The 21,570-nt window shown below is 48.2% G+C and overlaps 8 protein-coding genes across 8 annotated transcripts; 5 read left to right on the forward strand and 3 right to left on the reverse strand.

The window, feature by feature from the left end:
• Positions 1-2,163: 2,163 nt before the first annotated feature.
• On the reverse strand, positions 2,164-3,865 carry aspE (septin; the record flags this gene model as incomplete). The annotated part of the gene is made up of 2 exons (XM_057090853.1): positions 2,164-3,313; positions 3,378-3,865. 2 exons carry the CDS (start codon positions 3,863-3,865, stop codon positions 2,164-2,166), a joined length of 1,638 nt encoding a protein of 545 aa, XP_056945594.1.
• A 3,237-nt stretch (positions 3,866-7,102) lies between these two features.
• N7483_007417 (uncharacterized protein) lies at positions 7,103-8,102 on the forward strand (the record flags this gene model as incomplete). Its single annotated transcript, XM_057090854.1, has 3 exons — positions 7,103-7,318; positions 7,387-7,606; positions 7,672-8,102. The coding sequence occupies 3 exons, from the start codon at positions 7,103-7,105 to the stop codon at positions 8,100-8,102; spliced, it is 867 nt and encodes a 288-aa protein (XP_056945595.1).
• A 314-nt stretch (positions 8,103-8,416) lies between these two features.
• On the reverse strand, positions 8,417-9,313 carry N7483_007418 (40S ribosomal protein uS4; the record flags this gene model as incomplete). The annotated part of the gene is made up of 5 exons (XM_057090855.1): positions 8,417-8,825; positions 8,889-8,987; positions 9,069-9,087; positions 9,211-9,248; positions 9,306-9,313. The coding sequence occupies 5 exons, from the start codon at positions 9,311-9,313 to the stop codon at positions 8,417-8,419; spliced, it is 573 nt and encodes a 190-aa protein (XP_056945596.1).
• A 276-nt stretch (positions 9,314-9,589) lies between these two features.
• Positions 9,590-10,427, forward strand: N7483_007419 (60S ribosomal protein eL21; the record flags this gene model as incomplete). The annotated part of the gene is made up of 4 exons (XM_057090856.1): positions 9,590-9,625; positions 9,752-9,819; positions 9,892-9,939; positions 10,097-10,427. 4 exons carry the CDS (start codon positions 9,590-9,592, stop codon positions 10,425-10,427), a joined length of 483 nt encoding a protein of 160 aa, XP_056945597.1.
• Positions 10,428-11,559: 1,132 nt separating this feature from the next.
• N7483_007420 (uncharacterized protein) lies at positions 11,560-11,811 on the forward strand (the record flags this gene model as incomplete). The annotated part of the gene is made up of 1 exon (XM_057090857.1): positions 11,560-11,811. The coding sequence occupies one exon, from the start codon at positions 11,560-11,562 to the stop codon at positions 11,809-11,811; it is 252 nt and encodes an 83-aa protein (XP_056945598.1).
• A 2,784-nt stretch (positions 11,812-14,595) lies between these two features.
• gta1 (glutaminase GtaA) lies at positions 14,596-17,023 on the forward strand (the record flags this gene model as incomplete). Its single annotated transcript, XM_057090858.1, has 7 exons — positions 14,596-14,789; positions 14,849-15,141; positions 15,234-16,257; positions 16,310-16,512; positions 16,568-16,711; positions 16,764-16,899; positions 16,951-17,023. 7 exons carry the CDS (start codon positions 14,596-14,598, stop codon positions 17,021-17,023), a joined length of 2,067 nt encoding a protein of 688 aa, XP_056945599.1.
• A 698-nt stretch (positions 17,024-17,721) lies between these two features.
• On the reverse strand, positions 17,722-19,597 carry cps1 (Gly-Xaa carboxypeptidase; the record flags this gene model as incomplete). Its single annotated transcript, XM_057090859.1, has 3 exons — positions 17,722-17,765; positions 17,822-19,164; positions 19,248-19,597. The coding sequence occupies 3 exons, from the start codon at positions 19,595-19,597 to the stop codon at positions 17,722-17,724; spliced, it is 1,737 nt and encodes a 578-aa protein (XP_056945600.1).
• A 1,230-nt stretch (positions 19,598-20,827) lies between these two features.
• N7483_007423 (WSC domain-containing protein) lies at positions 20,828-21,527 on the forward strand (the record flags this gene model as incomplete). The annotated part of the gene is made up of 2 exons (XM_057090860.1): positions 20,828-21,116; positions 21,178-21,527. 2 exons carry the CDS (start codon positions 20,828-20,830, stop codon positions 21,525-21,527), a joined length of 639 nt encoding a protein of 212 aa, XP_056945601.1.
• Between the last annotated feature and the right edge of the window lie 43 nt (positions 21,528-21,570).

Below are 21,570 nucleotides of genomic sequence, written 5' to 3' on the forward strand. Positions count from 1 at the left end.
CTTATAGTATTTATCTCTCACCCATCATTCATTTCCCCATTTACCTATCATCAGCTTCTCACTTCTCCTACCTCTCACTTCATCCCTCCATCCCTCTCTTATCAAGCTTTTATCTCTCTCATTTCTGGGAGTTTCCTCCCCCCCCCCATTGATCAACCGACGCCATATCTTTTGTTATCAGCAGCATACCATTGCAGTCTCCTCAGTAACGCTTGTTTCATTATCCGGGCTGTCCTACTTGCAAAATGGCGCCCAGAAAACTTACTAGCGAAAGCAAGGCTATTCGACAGCAGAAAAATCATCCCTGCATACTACGCAGTCCTTATGAAGATCCTCGTCGGTCTCGCCGTATGTAACTTGGACATCAGTGGGCGTGTGTCCAACGACGTGAAACGCGATATCGTCGACTCTGACACTCTGACACCCTGTCCCTAAACGCCCTGGATTTTATCATCAAATATATCCAGCAGGAACTACTCGTCGAAGAGCTACGAGCCATGGTCGTGACATGCCACCTACATCTTTGTCCTAGGGTTTGAAATCAGGGCTTAAGGGGCAGTGACCATGAGGGGTTGCTCTCTCTTTCACTGGCTTTTGCCTTCAACCTTGGACGTATCCATTGAATTCGGCTGGTACTTCTGCAATAAGATGTTCAGGACGCTGGTTCTCCGCTTATGCAAGATCTCAGGACTAAGACGTCATGGCAGCCCTATTCTTCTGCTTATTCCCCTCTGGGCTTGATTCACGCCTTGTTCGTGGTAGAAGTTTCTTGTCTGGTTTTGGAGGATTTTTTGGCCTGTCTTGCTTCATTCCACGGTGCAGTAAGTTGTTTCACTGTTGATTTATCATTTTCTTCTCCGCAGACGTTAGTTTTACGTCGGATTTCTTTCTTGATTTCATCAATTTGAAAGTTTTCGATGCCGGATCCAGGGAATTTCGCTTTTCTCTCCCAAAATACGACGTCTCGGTGCATGAAATTTTAATTGGGGAGCTCGTGGGCTTCTTTGTTGGCCGGTTCATTGGCTTACAATATGACTTGGACCCAATTGAAGGTTGGATCTTCATGTACAACGGCACATCCTCATTCAAACGTTAGGATGGCCACTTATTGCCCCATCCGAACCTCTCGGACAGAGTTCATTGCCTTGAATAGCATCATCGATGAAGGACAGCTCATAACTTGAATGATCCTGACAATTAAAATTGGACAACAGACTGGATACGCAAAAGCCTTCTGGTCACTTTCGAGCGCAAAGCTCGCACTCTGTCATCGGCAGACGGTTGTATGTCTGTCGAGCAGGTGAGTGCGAGGCTGAGGAAACTCTTACCTCGTGCCCGAAGAGGTGATTTTCATTTATTGGGCCAAATCGAAGTTCGATCTTTCTCACTTGGAAAGAGTTTGAAAAAGATAAAAAGAAATGTGAATAGCAGGCTGTATCTAGATCTGATAATCAAACGGCAATCTACCCTATTACATTCCACTTTTCCTGCTCAGGAGCGATTGACATGATTTAGTTCAAATTAAAGGTACGTGTCAATAAAATGGGAGTCGAAATGATGTGAGATCGTCGACGCTGCACAGAACTTGAACCTTGGAAAGAACTGGCTGGGATGGGATCAGGTATTAGAGAACCATCCTAGTTTCTTACGAGACTCGCCAGGGCCAACTAGAAGATACAGGAGTTGGAAGGAGACGACATGAGGGAAATTGAACGTGGTGTTCAATTGAAGCGGGTTATGGTGGATGAATTGAGGAGAATGATAGATCCGACTCTGCACATGTAGCAAGGATTCCTAGTGCGTCAGGCTATATAGGATACACCAAGCACTACATTCCCATTAGGACAGTGGATAGCTACCAGGGTCCGAATGATATAAGAATGTGAATACAGTGGAGTACTAATTCTAAGTGTCATACGAGAAAGAAGCTCTGGAGGTCACGGTTTCCCACAAATTGGATTACTAAAAAGACAAAACACGACACATTTTGTGCGTAAGGGAAAGACAGAAATAAAGGAGCTCGAGAGATCTCGGAGAATGAGTAAAGGGAAAAGGGGGTATGTGCGGAATAGCAAGCTATGCGAACAGGAGAAGAAGAGAACTCAAGGGGTAATCAAGTAAGAAAAGACAGAATTGTGCTGAAGACAGAGATCGAAAACCATCCTAGCGCGTGCGACGACCATCACGGATAGGTCCCATGCGGCCACCATAGGTAGGCTTAGATGGCATGGGCGCAGGTTGGCCATTACGGTTGAGACGGTTGGTTCTCCAGCGTTCGTACCAGATCACACGACTAGCATCTCGTAGCTCAGATCTCCATTCGGTAAACACGGACTCCTTCAGCTTCACAAAGTCGCAGTGCTCAGGGTTGTATGGGTCAGCGAAACCCCAGGCAAATCGGCGTCCAAAGGGTTCTTCGCCAGATGCAAGGGAGTGTGGGTCCGGAGATAAAATCGAGAATGGCACGTGGGGATTGACAGTGGTGATCGATCCGGTGGATTTGCGAGTGCTCTGACTACGCTGCGAGGGGGAGGGAGGCGTGGGCTGTCCCTCCTCGGTAGAAGGCGCATTGCCCTCAATGGGGCTCTCGGTCTCCTCGTCGGGCTTGGCGACTTCGGGCTCGCTCTCCGCAATTGACTCATCATATGCACTCTCGGAAGAGCTATACTCTTCCTGGTCTTCCAGAGTCAGGATCTCCAGAGGATCAATATTGGCTTTCTTGAGACTGCTCCAAACAGCCTTGCGCAGGTATGTCATGTGGGCAGAGGTGATGGTATCGGCCTTGCTGATCACAGGCACAATGGTGGTCTTGCCGAGAATGGTGCGCAGCACCCCCAAGTCCAGGTTCTGATCCAAAACGCCCAGGACGGGAGTGTCAGTAGCCTTGGGTGTTCCATTGGCAAAGCGCTCGGCAGCTGCGATGTTCTCGTCCAGGTGCACGGGGTCGAGCAAGAGGAAAGTGCAGTGGATGTGGGTGTCGCGAGCTCCAGGGGATCGCACAACCTTCATCTCCTCCGCCAGGGTCTCCTCGAACTTGCTCTCCAGGAATCCGGTGACGGCACGCATCTGCAGGTCCACAATGTTACGCTCCAGGCCGGTGGAATCCCACAGGGTCAAGCCCACGCGCTCGCCATCAATTTCGGTTTCGAGATACTGCGATGTGAAACCCTCATAGGCGGAGGTCTGGCGCTCCAGCTCCTCCAGCTCTTCGGGGCTACGTGTGGGGTGCTTATGCGGGGGCATGGTCAAAGACTGGCGGAGAAAGTTAAGGAAAGAGGTCTTGCCCGAATTGCGAGCGCCAACCACCAAAACACTGTTTTTATGTTAGAACTGTTGTGTTTATTCAATAATAAATACTTTTCACATGATTCACTCACTTGTATGGGGTAGGATCCTTGCGACGACGAACTCGACGGGGACTGTTGACAGTGCTGACAGCGCTACTGGCATAACTGTAGCGACCCCGATGGGTCATACTTTCGGCCCGCGCATACGGATCAATAGAATCGGTAGGGGAAGCGAGCGACGCCGCAAGACCAGACTGAGGACGAGACATGACAGGATCAATCTTCAGGGTATCACGCTCTTCACCACCAAAGGTTTCCAGCTGCGGGGTAGGGGAAAGGTCCGGGAGGCGTGGGGCGATTTTAGGCGCGTAAGACTCGCGCTGACGGCGTAGTTCCTCCTCCATTTGTTGCGACTTGGTCATCTTCTTCCGACTAGCAGAGGATTTACGTTGTTCACCAAGTGGCTCGGTAGATTTGGAACGACGGAGAAAACCCAAAGAGGTACGACGCGCGTTGAGGGTTTGACCGTTGTCGGAAGGCACTTCAGATGGTGCGCGTGAGGAAGTTGGTGTTGCCATTTTAGACCGTTTGTATACAGATGCAATTTTGCACTATAAGTCTGCAGTCATAACATCAATCAGTCTATGTCAATCATGTCACTCCAATTATTCTCTTTTGTTTTCTTTTTTTTTCTTATTCTGATTCTTTCTCTTTTTTCCCTCGGGTATGACATTCCCCCCCTCATCAGTAGGGATATCCCACTTACATATCCGAATATGATCACACGTCAATGATACACACCCTAACCTCAATACTTCAATTGATGGATTTTCGAGAGGAAAAAAATAACGAATGTTCGACCCAATAAAAAACGAAAGAATAGATTCAATCGCAACAAATCTCTCAACCAGTGTGAGTTCGTTGCTTCTTCTCTCCGATAAGAACCGTCTACTAACTGGAGTGACGGAGCCAGGGGAAGTCGGAATGGAAATTCGGGTGGAGGAAAAGAGACAAAGATTGTCAATTCTTTTTTTTATTTCTTTTTAGCGGATCTTTTTTTGGTTTGAAAATTGGGAACCGGCCTGCTCACAGCGTCCGACTCTAGCGGCGCATGGAGAAAAAAAAAATTCAAAACGAAAGGAAAGGAGTGGGTGAAGAGAGAAAGAAAAAGCCGAGATAGTTTAGATTTGCGGAGGAGGATTATGTACGAACGACTCGATACCCTGGATACTGGTATTGGAAATTCAAGTTCATTAAACCTGATACAATGTGGGTTCTTGATAGAGATATTGACACTATTGGTATCTATGAGATCGCTCTACAGTACTCTATACAAATAACGGGAGTAGAGAGTACTCAACCATTTAAGTAGTTATGCTATACTATGGTTTCTCTTTTTGATTCCCAAGGTTAGGTATTGGGCTGATACAGAGATTCAGGGGGTAAACCGTGTCGAGTCTGGTCCAGAGCCTACCACAGACTCCCCCCACTTAGAGCTGCTGTGTGGGCTGTTGTGTGGACAGCTGGGATGTGCGCCGGCGGGCGGCTAACTCCCGACTGGGAAGTGTGGATGTCGATGAATCCGTGAACGCAAGAATCAGACTTCCTAGGAACTATGAGTGGTTGAAATTCCCTGTCTAAGGAGGTCCTTGAACAGAGGGGAATATTGGGACTACGCAACTCCTCGTGTTAAGTCATATAAGCATCACAACCACGAGTTTCCCCCCTGAGAGCTGGCACGTGCGTAAACGCCAGGGGCCGTTGGGCTCCACCTGATTCATCTCTTTGATCATGTTTCAGGTTTCATCGCCTTAATTGACTCTAATATTGTCCAGGTGGTTGGGTTCATTAATGATGGAATAGAGTTGGTCACGGGATCATATATCAATATCAGACCAAATCAGACCAAACGAATGAATCTGAACCTTGGAAGGTGTTCACCAACTCAAGACTAAATATACAATTCAGATTGGAGAATATTTTGATCGGTAAATAAATTCCCGAGTTCGGATAAAAACTGTCAGCCCAAAAAGAAAATTAAAAAACAAGCCAAGACTCAAAAGAACCCCTTTCACAGTTCTATCTTCAGCTCGGCCGAGCTATGTAGATCCATATTCAGCTCCCCTCCAGCTCATCCTGTAATCATTAAACTTATTCCTGTGAGGATTTAACGCGCTAATATCTGGGCAATGTCCGAGGAACCATAGACTGCCTTACGGAGCACTCTCTTCGTTCAGTGCGGGAGCGGATCAACTAATGCATGTGTACAGTCGATCCACCGTGGTATCTCCTGCACGATCACAACATCCACGCGAGCTATCCAACGTGGTGGGGCACGCACAACCCGCGGAACGGTCCATTCTGGGACGCGTCCTGGAGCTATTGATTCTGAACCCTGGATTCATCCCGCTCAACACTCTGCAAAAAAAACATTGAAGAATCTGATATCGCGTTGTTTACTGGATTTCTTCGGTATTCCTTCAATCTGCTGTGTGTAAGATGCAAGTACTGTCAATGTCTGTGCTGCCTGTGCGTCAATGGCCAACGCGAATTCAAATGAGGTGGACCCGTGGTGGGGTCTCTTATGTGCCGGCGCTGGGTCTTGGGCTGGGCCCGAAGAAATTTGCTTGAGCTTGGGCTTGTTTTCTGGGTTTTCACTCTGCCAATTATGGAATGGCACTCCTCAAGTGCTGCTCCGTAGTTCAAGCCCAAGTCCACTTGGTATCTAGTCGACGGATATATGCCCAAGTGGGACATTTTGAATTTGAAGTCAAGATCTGTGTACCTGAAACCTTGTAGCCTGTGTGCTAGTCGGCAGAGGAATTGGTTGAAGGGCATTTCAATCATGTGCTGGATCTGCTGAGGTGACACACACCAGTAAGAATCAGAGTCAATATTGAAACTTGAACTTGAATTTCCAATGTCTGTACCTCAGGCTCCAGTGCTGACCTTCAGATCTGTAATTTTTGTGTAATCAGTGATGGATCCACAGGGTCACCTTAAAACATTTGAATGTTGTGGATGCGAGTGACCAGTTGACCATGCTCCAAGGTTCAAGTTTATGCACTAGTCCCAAAATAGTAAGCGCCAACGTTCTGCAATGCAGCCTCAGGCTCTCAATGCACAGGTGAGGCCTCAGGCTGTCAAATATAAATGTGTCCATGAGGTGTAACCCGTGGACTATCATTGTATAATCCTGAATGTTATTTTCATTACCTGGTACCTATTTCACCTGGGCAGTACAGCTCTGGAGCCCTGTTGTCACATGTGCACCGTGGCGATATGGTTATCCCGATAATTCGAGTCCGAATCGTTATATATCTTATGATGGAAACCTTGGAAGTGGATCGCGGGGCACTTCGAGAGATCGCAAGTACTTCAAGTTCTGTATCATAGATTGATTAAAAATCCCATCCCAAGCCTTAAAAGCCGGACACCAATCTCCTTATAATAAAAATGTACTAACAAAGCATCATAAGAAACGAAACCTTGGAAGTAAATCAAGAAAATACCCCATGGATGCGTGCCAAGCCTCTTGCACAAGGACATCTGCATTATGCGATTACTGAAGACATGGACCAATTGAAAAACAAGTCGAAAGCTGTGTTAAATGTGACAGAGACTTAAACAAACGGACTCTGAAGATTTTAGACGCATAGCTAAAAAAAACCCTCTATATTGTTTTATTCTTCGCGTGAATATCCATTATATAGAGCAATTGCATGGCGGGCCTTACCGCCTTCTTATCGCGATTGTTTACAACGCGATTAATCTTCATCGCACCAATTCTACACATACCCACAACTTGAAGCAAGATGGCTAATGCAACACAAGCACTGAGACTGCTCCAGACGCTCCAAAAGGAGCAGGGAGATCTCAAACAAAAACTGAGTATCATAAGGATCGCAGAACCCATTTCAGAAATCGGCGACACCAAACAATCCCCCTCGAAACGAAGATCGGACGTCTCGATATCAAACCTCAGTGACCCGACTCCTGCCTCTTTAAAGGCCGATCTTACTCACTACAAGGTTGGAGCTTACCCGTCCCAAGTGATAATGCCGACCCGAATCGCAATGGCTGACCTTAGCGTTCGTAGGAACTATTTTCCAAATTACGATTCTCCTACCTCGAACAAGTCACAAAAGAAAAATTTCTACGAGCAATCGTCGGCGACCCTCCTCTCGTCGTGGGACACAATGAGAATGTGGAACTGGAGATACAGCTAGCGGGGGTGAAAGCAGAGCTAAAAGCCCGAAAAGAAGAGGCGCGCGTGATGATCGAGGAGATGGAGAAGATGAGTCGGGATTTAGCAAGTCGTGAGTATCACCTAAAACCTACCTATGCTCGTATACCAGTGGTGATTTAACTGTTTTTTGTGCAGGTTACAAAAACGTTGAAATCCAGGAAACACAACTTACCGATCTACCGGAATCGATTGAGAACCTCGAGTCCACAATTGCGGGTCTTCGCGCGAAACAAGTCGCTAGTATGGATACGTCGAATCCGCGTTCATCGCAGAATTTGACTCTCCCTGCGACGATGGAATTGTTATCGGAGAGGGAGGCGGAGTTGGCGGCGCTGAATAGACAGATCGCTGCTGTGCAGAACTCGTTACCGCGAAAGACGAGGGAAGCTGAGGCCATTGAGAGGGAGTGTTCCGTATTAGAGAGGCGGAAGGAAGAGGCGATCATGCAGGCGCGCGAGGCAAGAAGGAAGAAGCAGAAGGGTGAGACGGATGGCACGGAGGAAATGGGGAAGTGGTATAGAGGTGCGGAGGAGACATTGAAGGAGATGGTTGGCATAGAGGGATGAGATCTGAAACACTGATCAACGACGATACGACTGAATGAATTTTACTTGAGTGGTCTGGAGTACTGGTATTGGCGTTAAAGAACTGAACCTTAATTTGTACTTTTATGTGGCTACATGAAAGAAATAATATTACAGAGTATGAAAAGATTCGGGTTTCGAATGAAGCCATTATGGCTGGTGTGTTCTTTTTATTCATTGAATTTGCATGATCGTACAACATAAATCGCTCAATGCTGCAGTCATCAGGACCCAGAATTTTGACCTTTCCAAAGCGAAACCCGACCGGACTCCCGTTTTCTTTTTTAGGCGCTAATTTACTCCTCATCCTCCTCAGCCTCGTCGTCACCACCGGCGGCGGCAGCGGCCTTCTTGCGGCGAACGCGACCGGGGCGGCCACCACCGAAGGGAGAGGACAGAGAGAAGTCGATGTGCTTCTGGGAGTCCAGGCGAACCATGAAGGAGGGAACGTTGACGATCTGCTTGCCAACACGGATGTGGCGCTGCTTGATCAGGACACGGGCGTGGTGGATGGACTTGGCGAGGCCGAGCTTGTACACGCAGGTCTGGAGACGACGCTCAAGGAAATCCTCGACCTTCAGGGCCAGGACGTAATCGAGCTTCATGCGGGCCTCATCGAGGACACCGATACGCACAAGACGGCGAATCAGGGCGTTACCCTCGAACAGACGCTTGGGGTCCTTCTCATCGAGAGTAAGGAGCTCACTAAGTGAGTGTTAGTCTTTGTGCGCTTCCTGTCTGAAGATGTCTTATGGGTCCTCCACATACCGAGCAGCACGACGGATCTTGGAGAGGGTAAGCTGGACACGCCAGACCTCACGCTTGTTGCGCAGACCGTACTCGCCGACAATCTTGAGTTCAGAGTCACTATAGAAAAGTGGTTAGAGACGGGGAACATCACGACTTGAACAGAAGCACGCTTCTATTCAGTGGCCGGAGAGTACTAACAGACGAGCCGACTCGTAAGCTAGGCGAAAAAGTTAGTATACTGTAAAACGAGGCTAGAAAAGGCCATTGCCCAAAGAACAGAGTTCCTAGGCTATATCCAAGTCTGTATTTGAATTTTGAAGATTTTGGAAGAGGTACTCACGACGACGGGGGACCTTATAGGTCTTGGAGTAAACGCGACTATAATGTCGAAAATTAGACTCATGCAAATAAAATGCACATCTCGATGATACTCACGGGGCCATTGTTGCTGGGTTGTCGCAAAGTCGTGCACACTACGAGGAAACTTCTCTCACGGCGAGAACATGAAGTTCAATCGATGGAGTCTCGGCTACGTGGGCACTAGTCCCGAATAGGTTATAGTGGCTACACACGGGGGTCAGGGCTAGGGCTAAGTTGGATCCCGTGCGCACAGCGTCACATGACGCGCACAATTATTCGGGACCTCCGCCTCAATCTTGATTCAAAGGCCCGCTGTCGCCAAATCAACCTCCAAGCACCAACCAACCAATACCGTCGCCATGCCTCACTCGTACGGTCTGCGTGCCGGCACTCGGGTACGTCGCCATTCTCGCCATTATTGAATTGCTATCATTTCTATAAACCGCCGATTTTCAAGTCGGATGGCAACGAGGAACCGCAAAGGAAGAAAAAAAGACCGACCATACTGACCAAATGCACAGTATGCCTTCAGCCGCTCCTTCAAGGAGCACGGTATGATCCGTCTCTCCACCTACATGAAGACCTACCGGTACGAACGACCTGGAATCCGAAATTTCAACATCGAAAATGTGAAGAATTGGGGGATCTGACAAATTTTTAGTGTTGGTGATATCGTTGATATCAAGGTCAACGGTGCCGTTCAGAAGGGGTCAGTAACACCGAAATTTTCTTGCTTTGCTTCGCTCGCCCGAATGCGCTCATCTTGAGCCTTCAAACACCATCAATTCCCAATCCTTTCCGCCGACACACTACTTGGCCATTTTGGCATTTGCGATGGACCATGACTGAGACTTTTGATCTTATAGTATGCCCCACAAGGTCTACCACGGTAAGACTGGTGTCGTCTACAACGTCACCAAGTCCTCCGTCGGTGTCCTCCTGTACAAGCGTGTCGACAACCGCTACCTCGAGAAGCGCATCAGCGTCCGTATTGAGCACGTCCAGCACTCCCGCTCCCGCGAGGAGTTCATCAACCGTGTCAAGGAGAACGCCCTCAAGAAGCGTGAGGCCAAGGAGAAGGGTATCCACGTCCACCTGAAGCGTCAGCCCGTTGGTCCCCGTGACGGTCACCTCGTTTCCCAGGCCGGCAACGTCCCCGAGACTGTTACCCCCATCCCCTACGACACCCACATCTAAGGGACTCGCATTGGAAAATGGGTCTTTCGGTTCGGTGCGCGTGGTTGTTCGGTGTTATTTGAACTGGGTTTTCGCCGCTTTTCCCTGCCCAAGGGGCTGGGTTTGGACTTGGGCTGCATGAGACAACGCGTGATGGGTCTCCGATGCCCTGGCACATCTCAAGCCTGTGCATAGATTCCCCTGAATGAAACAAAAATCAAAAATTTTTCCGAGTTCACCTTAGTCCTGGACGAATTATGAATATTCTTTCTTGTATGATTTTGCTGCTTCGTATTGAGAAGACACTGCTATAGGTCTAGACGCAATCTAGCAGGACAAGCTCTTCTACCCCGGGGCCCTATAATTCGTAGATGTAGCCTTACATTATGCCTATGGGTCTACGTACTCGAATGCTTATACTGTGTGGGCCTACTTGCGGCTCCTATGCACTTACGCTCCTACATTACAGTCTCCCGAGGTTGCCACCTGGGCATAATTAGTATGCTAGCAAGAATCCTAGTCTTTGCAGCCCGCTCAAATTTAAATATCACATGCATCATTCTACTACGTCGCTAGATCAAGCTTTATTCTTCTCTCAAAAGATGACAGTATTTTGAACTGCCAATGGCTGCTCATTTTGAAATAAAGCTACTCGTACCTTTCATAGACTAACTGTTCTATACTCACTTAAACCTCACGTGAACGTCATGGTCTCCCAGCTATCAGCAGCCATTCCTATTTCTATGAATAGAGACATTCAAACTCTGAAACTTTGACCCAGACCTTCTTCTCTCGCACGAGAAGAATGGATTTCAGATTTTTGAAACTCAAATTTTAACCCAGATGATTCTGCTTGCAGACTACAACGATGAGGCGAAACTATCGCTACCAGGACCTGGCTTGGCTTGACCGGGCAGACTGCTGCTGTGACTGTTGCTGCAACGTCCGGGTTTTTCTCGACAAAGGTACTTAATAATTCGCCCTTCAATCACTCCAAACACCGTTAACATCTCATACTGTGTAGGCACGCTCAGTGTTCTCATGCGCTAAGGTGTCTGGACCTGGCCCTCCCAATGCGGTGATTAAGATCCGAATCCAGTTAGTATCATAAGTCTCCTCCGTTCTTTTTAATGATAACAATCCTCATCCTCATATGCTACAGCCTACCGCCGAAATTCCAGACAGCCTTCCAGACCCGCCGCCACGCTCTGAGAAAACTATGATCATCATCGACGTCCTGCCGGAGTTCGAGCCAATCGCTGCCTTAGCTGATATGAAGGCTGTCCTCCAGGCGCATCACAGCCAGATCACCGAGCTCTGTAGCTCCGACCAAGCACAGCGGATCAAGCAGGCTGCCAACAAGCTGCAGTCGCTGCTGAGCATGCAGACCAGCATAACCGCCTAGTTGCCGAGGCGCATCATGCCCATTCCAATCCGATCGCCGCTATAACCTCGAATCCCACTGATAAGGCTGATGTACGATACTCCTTGGGTAATTTTCACCTTTGTCTCTGTCTCATGTGGTCTACCTTTGGGGTGGGGGGTAACGAGTAAGAGGAGTCTGATTTTTAGTGTGCATGTGTGTTGCAGACCACCTGAGCAATGCCAGGGCGGTATTATCTGAAGAATGTCATTCCTTTTCTCCGAAAATTCCACGGGTTGTACTTCTACTAGTAGAACTACCCGAAATGACAGTCCAGACTCGGATGTCTTGTCTACGGGTATATATGTATCCGCTACTACTACCAGTAATAGTGATCCATCATGATGCCAGTGTGCCCGACACCTATGCAAATTGAAGCACTCAACTTGAATCAAATCTCGGTTTAATATCGGATTAATGTAGAATACTTGATCTGGACACTCCACCGGCATCTTAACGTCCCAGTGGGTACATACTAGATCGCTCGGCTTTCGGCAAATAGATTGATCATAGTCCCCTAGTTGTGGCCAAAAAGCCAGCATCGGGCTAGTTCCGTTCTTCTGCATGATGCCCAGGTGGTCACATTTTGCTAGTAGACATGACTCGGATTGACGCATGGAGATAGATGCTGGCAAGGAGAATCAACGTTAAATGGAACTTCAAATGTTATCCGTGCATCGAAGTGCCGAGTGCCGAGCGTAGTAGAGATCTAATTCTTCAGCACTGGAGGGCTTGAGGGCTCGGACCTTTGCAATCAAACTTGAAGTACTAGAATGTCACCGTGTTCGCTCATAGAAATAACGGCGGTGAGGTCGATATAGACAGGAAAACCTTCTCAGATGCAAGCCTGACACATACATGAAGTAGTTAGTGCTAGGCCCGTGGGTTATGCTCCTAACCTTCAAACCTTCAATTTTTGAATCGGAAATTAAGAATTCAAAATCCTGCACATTTAAACGCACTTGATACTTTCAGATTAAATCGGGTGACATGATAGTGATCGGAGTTGACTGAAAATTATATAGTCCGTTCAAGGTTCTAGCACTGGAGTATACTCCGGATACATAGTATGCACTAAAATATGTTACATCGGTTAGTTGTCAGCCACGCTTCTCCACAAACTTCAACTTCATCTATTTCATCCAATAGTCAATATCACAAGACACCCACAACGGAACTTTTCCCTCAAGTGGAAACAAAAAAAGACTTCGTGGATGAGGCTTGCAGCGATTCATTTCCCCTGAAGACCGAGTCTGACCTATCATGCATGACTACGGCCCCGTAAGGGGGTCTGCCAATAGGAGGTGGAACCGGTGGTCTTTAGTAGCCACTACACGATGCGCACTAACAAATCTCATTTCAGATGATGTATCAGGTACTTGATCACATCGTGCTCACGATCGGGATGTCGTTCATGTCCCACCAAACTTGGCAAGGAGCTGACGCGTTTTGCCCTATTCTCCTGCAAAGGGGAGCCTTTCTGATTTGAACACTCGAAAACGCCATGAGGACCATAATCTATCTACCGCTGCAGGTCCCCGAAGGATCATCTTGTTCAATATTGATGTCGTGCTTGTATCCGCTCATATTGACCTCCAAGTTCAGATGAATTTCTGACGGACCATCCGGAATTCGTTCTGCTGATCACTATTTCCCCGCAGATTGGTCGGGCACCAAAATCGTGAAAAGACTGACTTATATCGCCAAGCACTAAGAGATTTGCATGAAGCCGAAGGTCCGAGGAAACTTGTGCGCATGATGCAATCATGCTCCCCCAGCACTTTCCTCAACATGCATCGCTTGCCCTATGAACGGGCTTGCAAACAGACCGCATATGCATCTGCCCTCCCTTTCCCCGAGATCATTTTGATCATTTGAATCATTTCGTGGATTCGTGCACTCGCTCATTCGATCAGCCATCACAATTTGGCCACACTCGTTTTATTCCGCATCTTTATTTACGCCATCCCGTGGGCGCAGTCACCTGCGAGTTGTTCTGCCAAAACGTCCCAAAAAAGAGGATACTCTGATTTGCCGACGCCACAGACCTGTCGATCCCGCATAGACCGCTGCTTGTTCCATGCGACCTGAGATTTGACTGTCTTTCTTTCTCTTTCTTTCCTTGACCGAGTCGTCGCTCGTTCGGAGTTAGTCCATTTATTCCAATTCAGGTGAATCATCCCCCCCCATGTAAACCGTCTCCACGAGCATGGTTCTCCCCCCCTTCTCCATATCCCTGCAATTCTATGGATCCTACCTAGCCCCTAACATCCTGTCGTTTCCTCCCCTTGCCATATGGCCGAAGCGGCCGCATGAGATCTCATTTTATTATTTGGGCACTGACATGGTAATCAGCCGACTTGCGTGTTCGGAACTTTCTTTTACGCAGGTCTGCTGCTTCGTGAAATTACTCGCTGCTTCGCACTAAGCCGTTTCGTTCTTTTGGCCGTGGAGGGGAGCATTCTGGCATGCGGGCCTAGGACGGACCTATAGCGTTCCCCTTCGTTTATTCTGCTATCCCCGGAGTTCGACTATAAAAATGTCCCTGGCATTCCAGTAAACACCGCGTCGATCCTTCCTGCATGTCCTCTGTCATACCCAGTGTTCGTGCAGCTTGCTTCCTTAGAGCTTCTTAATTTTTGCTCTGGTGTCTCTCCTTTTACTTTCACTCCTTTTTGTCCGACACAATAAATATCACAGAGCACAAGCTCCTTGGTTGATCTTTTTGATCCCGTCCAATCCTTTTTTTGTCAAATCACCGACATAATGCAGCTGTATAATCTTGGTCTTCTGGTCGCGTCTTTTGTCGCCTCCGTTGGTGCTGTCTCGACCTTTACACCTGCTCGACCCCCGGCTGTGCCTCTGGCTGTTAAGTCGCCATACCTAAGCACTTGGCTTGATGCTGGCAGTGATGGTGGTAATGGAGGCTACTTGGCTGGCGAATGGCCCACGTTCTGGGAGTAAGTTGGGATCTGCAATTACGCTTTAAACCTTGGCTAATCTTTATTTTCCCAAATAGGAACCAGATCACTGGGTGGTGCGGTCTGATTCGCGTCGATGGTGTGGCCTATACTTGGATGGGTCTGCCAGGATCGACGACTGTTGATCAGGTATCACTGGAGTATACATCCACCAAGAGTATCTTTACTATGAATGTTGCTGGTGCCGTGGAGATGAACATTACTTTCATGTCGCCTATTACTCCTAATGACTTGAAGCGTCAATCCCTTGTTTTCTCTTACTTGAATGTGGAAGTTTCCTCACTCGATGGAAATGATCACGATGTACAGGTTTACGCCGATATCTCTGCAGGTGAGTTCCCCATTTTGGAAAATACACAATTCAGATTGGGAGGGAGTTCTGAAGGTATTCTGTTTTTGAGGGATGAAAGCTGACAGAAACAGAATGGGTATCGGGAGACCGAACTACAATTGCTGAATGGGAGTACGGCACCACCGATGATGTCGCATACCACAAGGTGTACCGTCAGACACAGCTCGCATTCTCGGAGGTTGACCAGCAGGGTGAGTGGGGCTACTGGTACTGGGCCACGGATGTCGCCGATAGCATGACTTACCAGGCTGGCGAGGATACCGTTGTCCGTGGTCAATTCTCGTCCAATGGAACTCTTGAAAATACTATCAACACCGACTACCGTGCCATTTCTGACGATTGGCCCGTTTTCGCGTTCGCATCTAACCTGGGCTCTGTTTCCTCATCTCCCGTCAGCACACTGTTCTCGATTGGTCTTACACAGGATGACGCTGTCCAATTTGAGGGTGCCTCGGCATACGGTCCTGTCCAGTCTCTCTGGAAAGCATACTTCGACACTGAGTTGGATGCCTTGTCATTCTTCCATACGGACTTTGCTACATCCAGCTCTCTCTCCGGCGAGTTTGATACTAAGGTGACATCGGATTCTAGTGCGCTTGGTGGTGAAAACTATGTGACAATGACTTCGCTCTCGGCCCGACAAGCATTCGGTGCCACTCAACTTTGCGGAACCGAAGACAAGATGTACCTGTTCCTCAAGGAAATCTCATCTGATGGCAATGTGAACACAGTCGACGTCATCTTCCCAGCCTACCCCTTCTTCCTGTACTCGAACCCGGAATACCTAAAGTTGGTTCTGGCACCGCTTTATGAGAACCAGGAGGCTGGAAAATACCCCAATGACTGGGCTATGCACGATATGGGCTCTAGCTACCCCAACGCAACTGGTCACAACGACGGGGATGATGAGAAGATGCCTCTGGAAGAGTGTGGAAACATGCTTATTATGACTCTCGCATACGCACAGGCGGCCAATGATGTGGACTACTTGACTCAACATTATAACCTGCTCACTCAGTGGACTGGGTACCTGGTCAATGATTCTTTATACCCGGCGAACCAAATCTCTACCGATGACTTTGCAGGATCCCTCGCGTAAGTAAAATTCCCTTCATTCGTTTGAGCATGTGCTGACTCGTGCGATTAGCAATCAAACCAACCTGGCCTTGAAGGGTATGATTGGTATTCAGGCCATGGCTGTCATTGCCAACAAGACCGGAAACACCGCCGATGCTACCAACTATTCGACTATTGCCCACGACTACATTGCCAAGTGGCAGGACCTGGCTATTAACAAGAACGCTACCCCACCCCACACAACCTTGAACTATGGTAACTGGAGCAGCCATGGTAAGTTTTTCCCGGTCGCATTGATGTGTTTTTGGTGCTAATTTTACCCTTTTAGGTTTACTGTACAACCTCTTTGCGGATGCCCAGCTGGGCACAGGTCTCGTCCCCGAATCTGTCTACCAGATGCAGAGCGACTTCTACCCTACTGTCATGAACACATATGGCGTTCCCCTCGATACACGCCACACCTATACCAAGTGTAAGTTCTTCCGGTACGAAGACTCAATTGTTTAGAAACTAACCAGAACAAGTTGACTGGCAATCATTCGCCGCTGCAATCTCGTCGACAAGCACTCGAACCTCCTTCTTCCAACACATCTCGACTTGGGTCAACGCAACAACGACTAACAAGGCTCTCACCGATCTGTACGATACTTTGACTGGAGAGTAAGTTATCCCTACGTCAATATTCAATTTATCAGTACTAACAAGCTGTAGCTACCCGTCAACCACATTCTTTGCCCGACCTGTCGTCGGTGGCTCCTTCGCCCCTCTCTTGGTCACCAACTAAAAGACCACCACCTTCTCTTCTTGTGCATTTATTCTTATATATTATCTTTTTTGTCATTGTCATGTGTGGCTCAGCCATACCTTGAACGCATTCTATCTACTCATTGGTCCACTGAATTACCAGGTGTTCTTAACCTGGCCAATTGGTGGAAGACAAGAAACGACGCGCTGGACGTCATCCATTCGTTCGAATTTACCCTACTGCGCTTCGTTGATTCATAGCGTGTAATGTTTTTCTTCGTCTGCAGCCTTGATACCCATCCATAAACCGTTCTCATACCGAGTCGACGGCCAAGTGTGGTTGTGTCTTCGGTTCGCACTTCCTGGTGCCTTTACTTCGGCCCGGGGTTGTCTTTTGTCCATACGCATACAATTTGATTGTTTCCTAATCAATATGTCTTTTCTACTGAGATTTTAAGAGCTGTAGATTTTTTCGACGCACGTTCACCTCATAGACTAGAATTCAAGGGCGCTCATGTTACAATATGGACGAGTCGATGCTTGTTGCACATCTAGCACCTAGCATCATATCGGATCTTCGTAAATTTCAAATGCTGAGAAAACAGATTATTCTTAGCTAAGAGCGTCTGCTTTTGCTTGCTTCGTCGAGATATGTAAGTGCTATCTTCACTTTTCTCATAATGTGGACACGTAAGACCATCCACATGTTAAGTCAGGTTTCTCATTACCAAGAACTGTTTACTCGGAGCTCTCATCCCAACCATCAAAAGAACGGATCAGATCTTAAAAAAAGATGTTAACAAGGCTCATCTGAAGAGAGGAAACAATCATAACATACCATAGTACAGCATCATTCCCTCCAAATGAACATTCAAGTTGACCCGCTCGTCAACAGTATGGATGTTAGCTGCTCCACCCGCACGAGATGGGCTCCAACGGTAAATGTTATCCGACAGAGACCAGTAGAAGCGGGTATCGGTGTTTCCGGTCATGATATCGCCAGTCACAACAACAGTCGGGGTAGCATCGGAGGTGGCGTCGGACTTGGTGAGAGGGTTGGGGTGCGACTCAAAGACACTGCGCGCAACACCAGAGAATCGAGCCCAGACCTTTGACGTCAATGGATCAGTAGGGGAGATAGGCGCCGGGACAAGAGGATCACTAAGGGGCGAAAGACGAAGAGTGCGATCGCCTGATATCTTCCTGGTACCAGCGAGGACCACACCAGGGAAATCAACGGACATCGAAACATTATGGCGCTCTGCAATAGGATCGATAATGCGGACCGCACGCTGACGAACAAGATCAGGTGTCTGGTGCAGTGCGACCCGATAGTTCACAACAGCAGAGATCTTCTCAGGAAGTGCATTAGTCTTAACACCTCCCTGAATCAAATCCGCAGCCTGAGACGTCTGCAGCGTATATCGCACCGCCGCTCCACGCGACTGAGCCACTGCCTCTGCCAAAGCCTCAGCATCACCAGCTTCAAGCTTACTAGCAAGCCAAGACTCAACATGATCCGGCGAGTACCGAGCCTGACACTCCAGCGTCCCGAAAGAGGGATGCGACTCATCTAACCAAGCAGTGAATAATTCCTGACGCTCAAGCTCATACAGAATCTCGGCCATAATCCCAATACCAGTATGCGCAGGTGGAATAGAACTATGTCCACCTGGCACCGCAAGTTCCAGTACCAAATCCAGACTACCCTTCTCGCCAACACCTGGCAACGCATAAAGAACTTCACCTGCATCAGCCGAGGATCCTAGACTCTGAAGACCCATACCACCCTCATCGAGAATGAACTCGAAGCTATCCTTTCCGTACTTCTCCTCTAGTGCTGGTGCGATAGATCCGGCACCGAGCCACCCGTGAGATTCCTCATCATACCCAAAGGCTAACACGATTGTTCGCTGGGGACGCCAGTTCTGGGAGAGGAGGTCTTCGAGTGTGGATAGTAGACCGATCAACACGTTCTTGCAGTCGCTTGAGCCGCGGCCCCAGATCCATTCGCCGTCGATCACTCCGTCGAAGGGTGGGTAGGTCCAGTCGGAGGCATCGTCGATTGGGACTACATCTTGGTGTGCCATGAATAGGATGGGTTTGCGAGTAGTGTCTATGCCTTGGAAAGTGTAGAGTAAACCGAGACGGTTGATATGTTCGAGTTGAGCTCGGGAGTGCCTGATTCAAATCAATGTGAGTTTCTACCCTCTCTTCGACCTTTTGTTTATTCCTCTCCATGAAAATTAAGGGTTATGGCTTACACTAGAGGAAAGAGCTCGGTCAATAGCTCTTGGAACTCTACAAACGGCTCAAACGCCTCGTCATATGGGTCATCGGCGAAATCACCCACGGTCGTTGGGACCTGCACGGCCCGCGAAAGTCGGTGTGCTTGACGAGATCGGAATGCTTCATCTTCGAGGAAGGTCAATGAAGAGTGAAGACCGTCATTCGGAGCAACGACTCTCTGTGCCTGAGGGCAAGTCTCTCTCTCCGAGGGCTTGAAGGCTGGATTCCGGACCGATTCTGCAGGGACGAGGAACTGTTGTGCTGGGATGTTCAATGCCAGAGCGGATGGCAAAGATGCCAATCCTAGAATTGAGAGGGCCTTCATGACTGGAACTATACTCTAGTATTGAGTATACTGAAGGACTTGACAAGAACTGAACTTATATACGGGGTTTCACCATGTTATCTGCACTCTTATCTTCCCCTCAATCGGACTGCGGCCGATACCGCATTTTTACCTGAATTGGAAAGTTTTAACAGGATTTGCCGAGGAGTCGGCAAGTTCACCAACTGGTCTATGTTGGAGATGATACAGATTGTGGTGAGTATACACAGTTATGGTAGGATCATGTTGACATTTTGATACATAGTTTATGACGGGATAAATGTTAACCCTCCTTCAGCTTTACCAAGCCTCCAAGCCTCACAAGTTCCTCATTATGGACCCAGTGTGAGTTCACTGGTTCCTGACGGGTGGAGCCGAGGAAACCCAAGGGACCAGTTAACAACATGAAGGAAATGATAGTCCCTGATATTATGGAGTCATTCAGGAACAGACGAAGTGGGAGGAATTATGATCATCCATGAAAACCCATCGAACCCCATAAGGGTTTTCGTTCTTCTCTGTTCAACGTCATCAGCCACTTAGCGATCAATGTCGATCTCCACACAGGGGGCTCCAAGGCTTTCAAGGGGCGCAGGATGCCTCGAAAATACACAATCTCCACACAAACGGGGACCTCCAACCGGATGAAACCCAGCAATTAGTGGCAAACCACCTGAACTTTCAGTCTAGTGAAGGGTTTTCTTTCCCTTTCTTACTCGCCAAGACCATTGGTTTGCGACTCGTTAGTCCGAATAACAAAGGATGTCCACTTCTGGGGACGATGATCTCTGTGATGATCCATTCCTTGCACCAATGAGCCTCCATATTCACTTCAATAGCTCTGTCGGATTAGTGTTTCAGGGATGATCGTCTTGCTTCACGATGTCATCGTCTCCGTTTCATCCATAAAATAACGGGTCCACGGGTTCTTGGGAGGATCCGACGTAGCGAGTGTCAGACCCTTTTAAAAGTGAGACACCAAGACTTGAAGAAGGTTTTTAGTCTCTTCAGTCTCTTTTTCTTCATCTTTTCATTCCCTCTCTCTTATTTCTTTCGCTTTGTCGTCAACTACTCTCTCGTTTGATCTGCGCATTCCGCATACTCGACATAACCTTCATTATACTTAAATCCATAGACTCGCTATATTATCTCCTTACAAGGATTCCTCTCTTTTATACGTTACTCTTTACTCGATACGTTCTTTCCGACAAACTATACCTACACCGCAACATGCATCTTCAACATCTTCTCGCTTCCATGGCCCTGACTATCCCATTCGTTAAGGCTAGCTCTGACTCCCTTGGTTGTTTTTCCAAGGTCGCAGGCTTGACGGATCTCGAACAATACACCTACCAATCGCATGGAGCCTGTATCGAGGAATGTGAGAAGGGTGGCTATGCGTTCGCTGCTTTGAAGGACGGCATCACATGTGGTTGCACTAACACCACACCCGCCTTATCTGCTCAGATTGCCGATGATAACTGCGATCAGTACTGCGCTGGCTATCCTATGGATTATTGTAAGTTGAGTCCGATACATATACAAAATACGGGAACAGAGATCTAATATTGGTTATCTAGGTGGTGGTGTTAACGTCTACACTGTCCTACCAACCGAATTCTACGCCGATGCAAGTGGCGATGACTCGGACTCTGATGATGCGACTCAGACTGCCTCCTTGCACACAACAGACGGTGGTATCTTCGTCGCTGCTACCCCCAACCCATCGCCTGTTGCCACCACTATCCAGACCGCAGCTTCGAAGGTTATCACTGCCCTTCCCTCCGCTTCAAAGTCTAGCATCGCCTCAGCTGCTATCACTACTGCTAGCTCATCCTCTTCGCCGTCTGCTACTCCCAACGCTGCGGATTCTCTTCGCGTGGGTCCTGTTGCTGGTGTTCTTCTCGCCGGACTTGGTCTCCTGCTTTAAGCGACGGGGAGACTCATGCATGGGCCTTCCCTTCAAGTTATCA

This window comes from Penicillium malachiteum (genome assembly GCF_028827825.1).
Source record: "Penicillium malachiteum strain IBT 17515 chromosome Unknown utg000003l:1.0-4950554.0:1.0-4952489.0, whole genome shotgun sequence".
Taxonomy (NCBI): domain Eukaryota; kingdom Fungi; phylum Ascomycota; class Eurotiomycetes; order Eurotiales; family Aspergillaceae; genus Penicillium; species Penicillium malachiteum.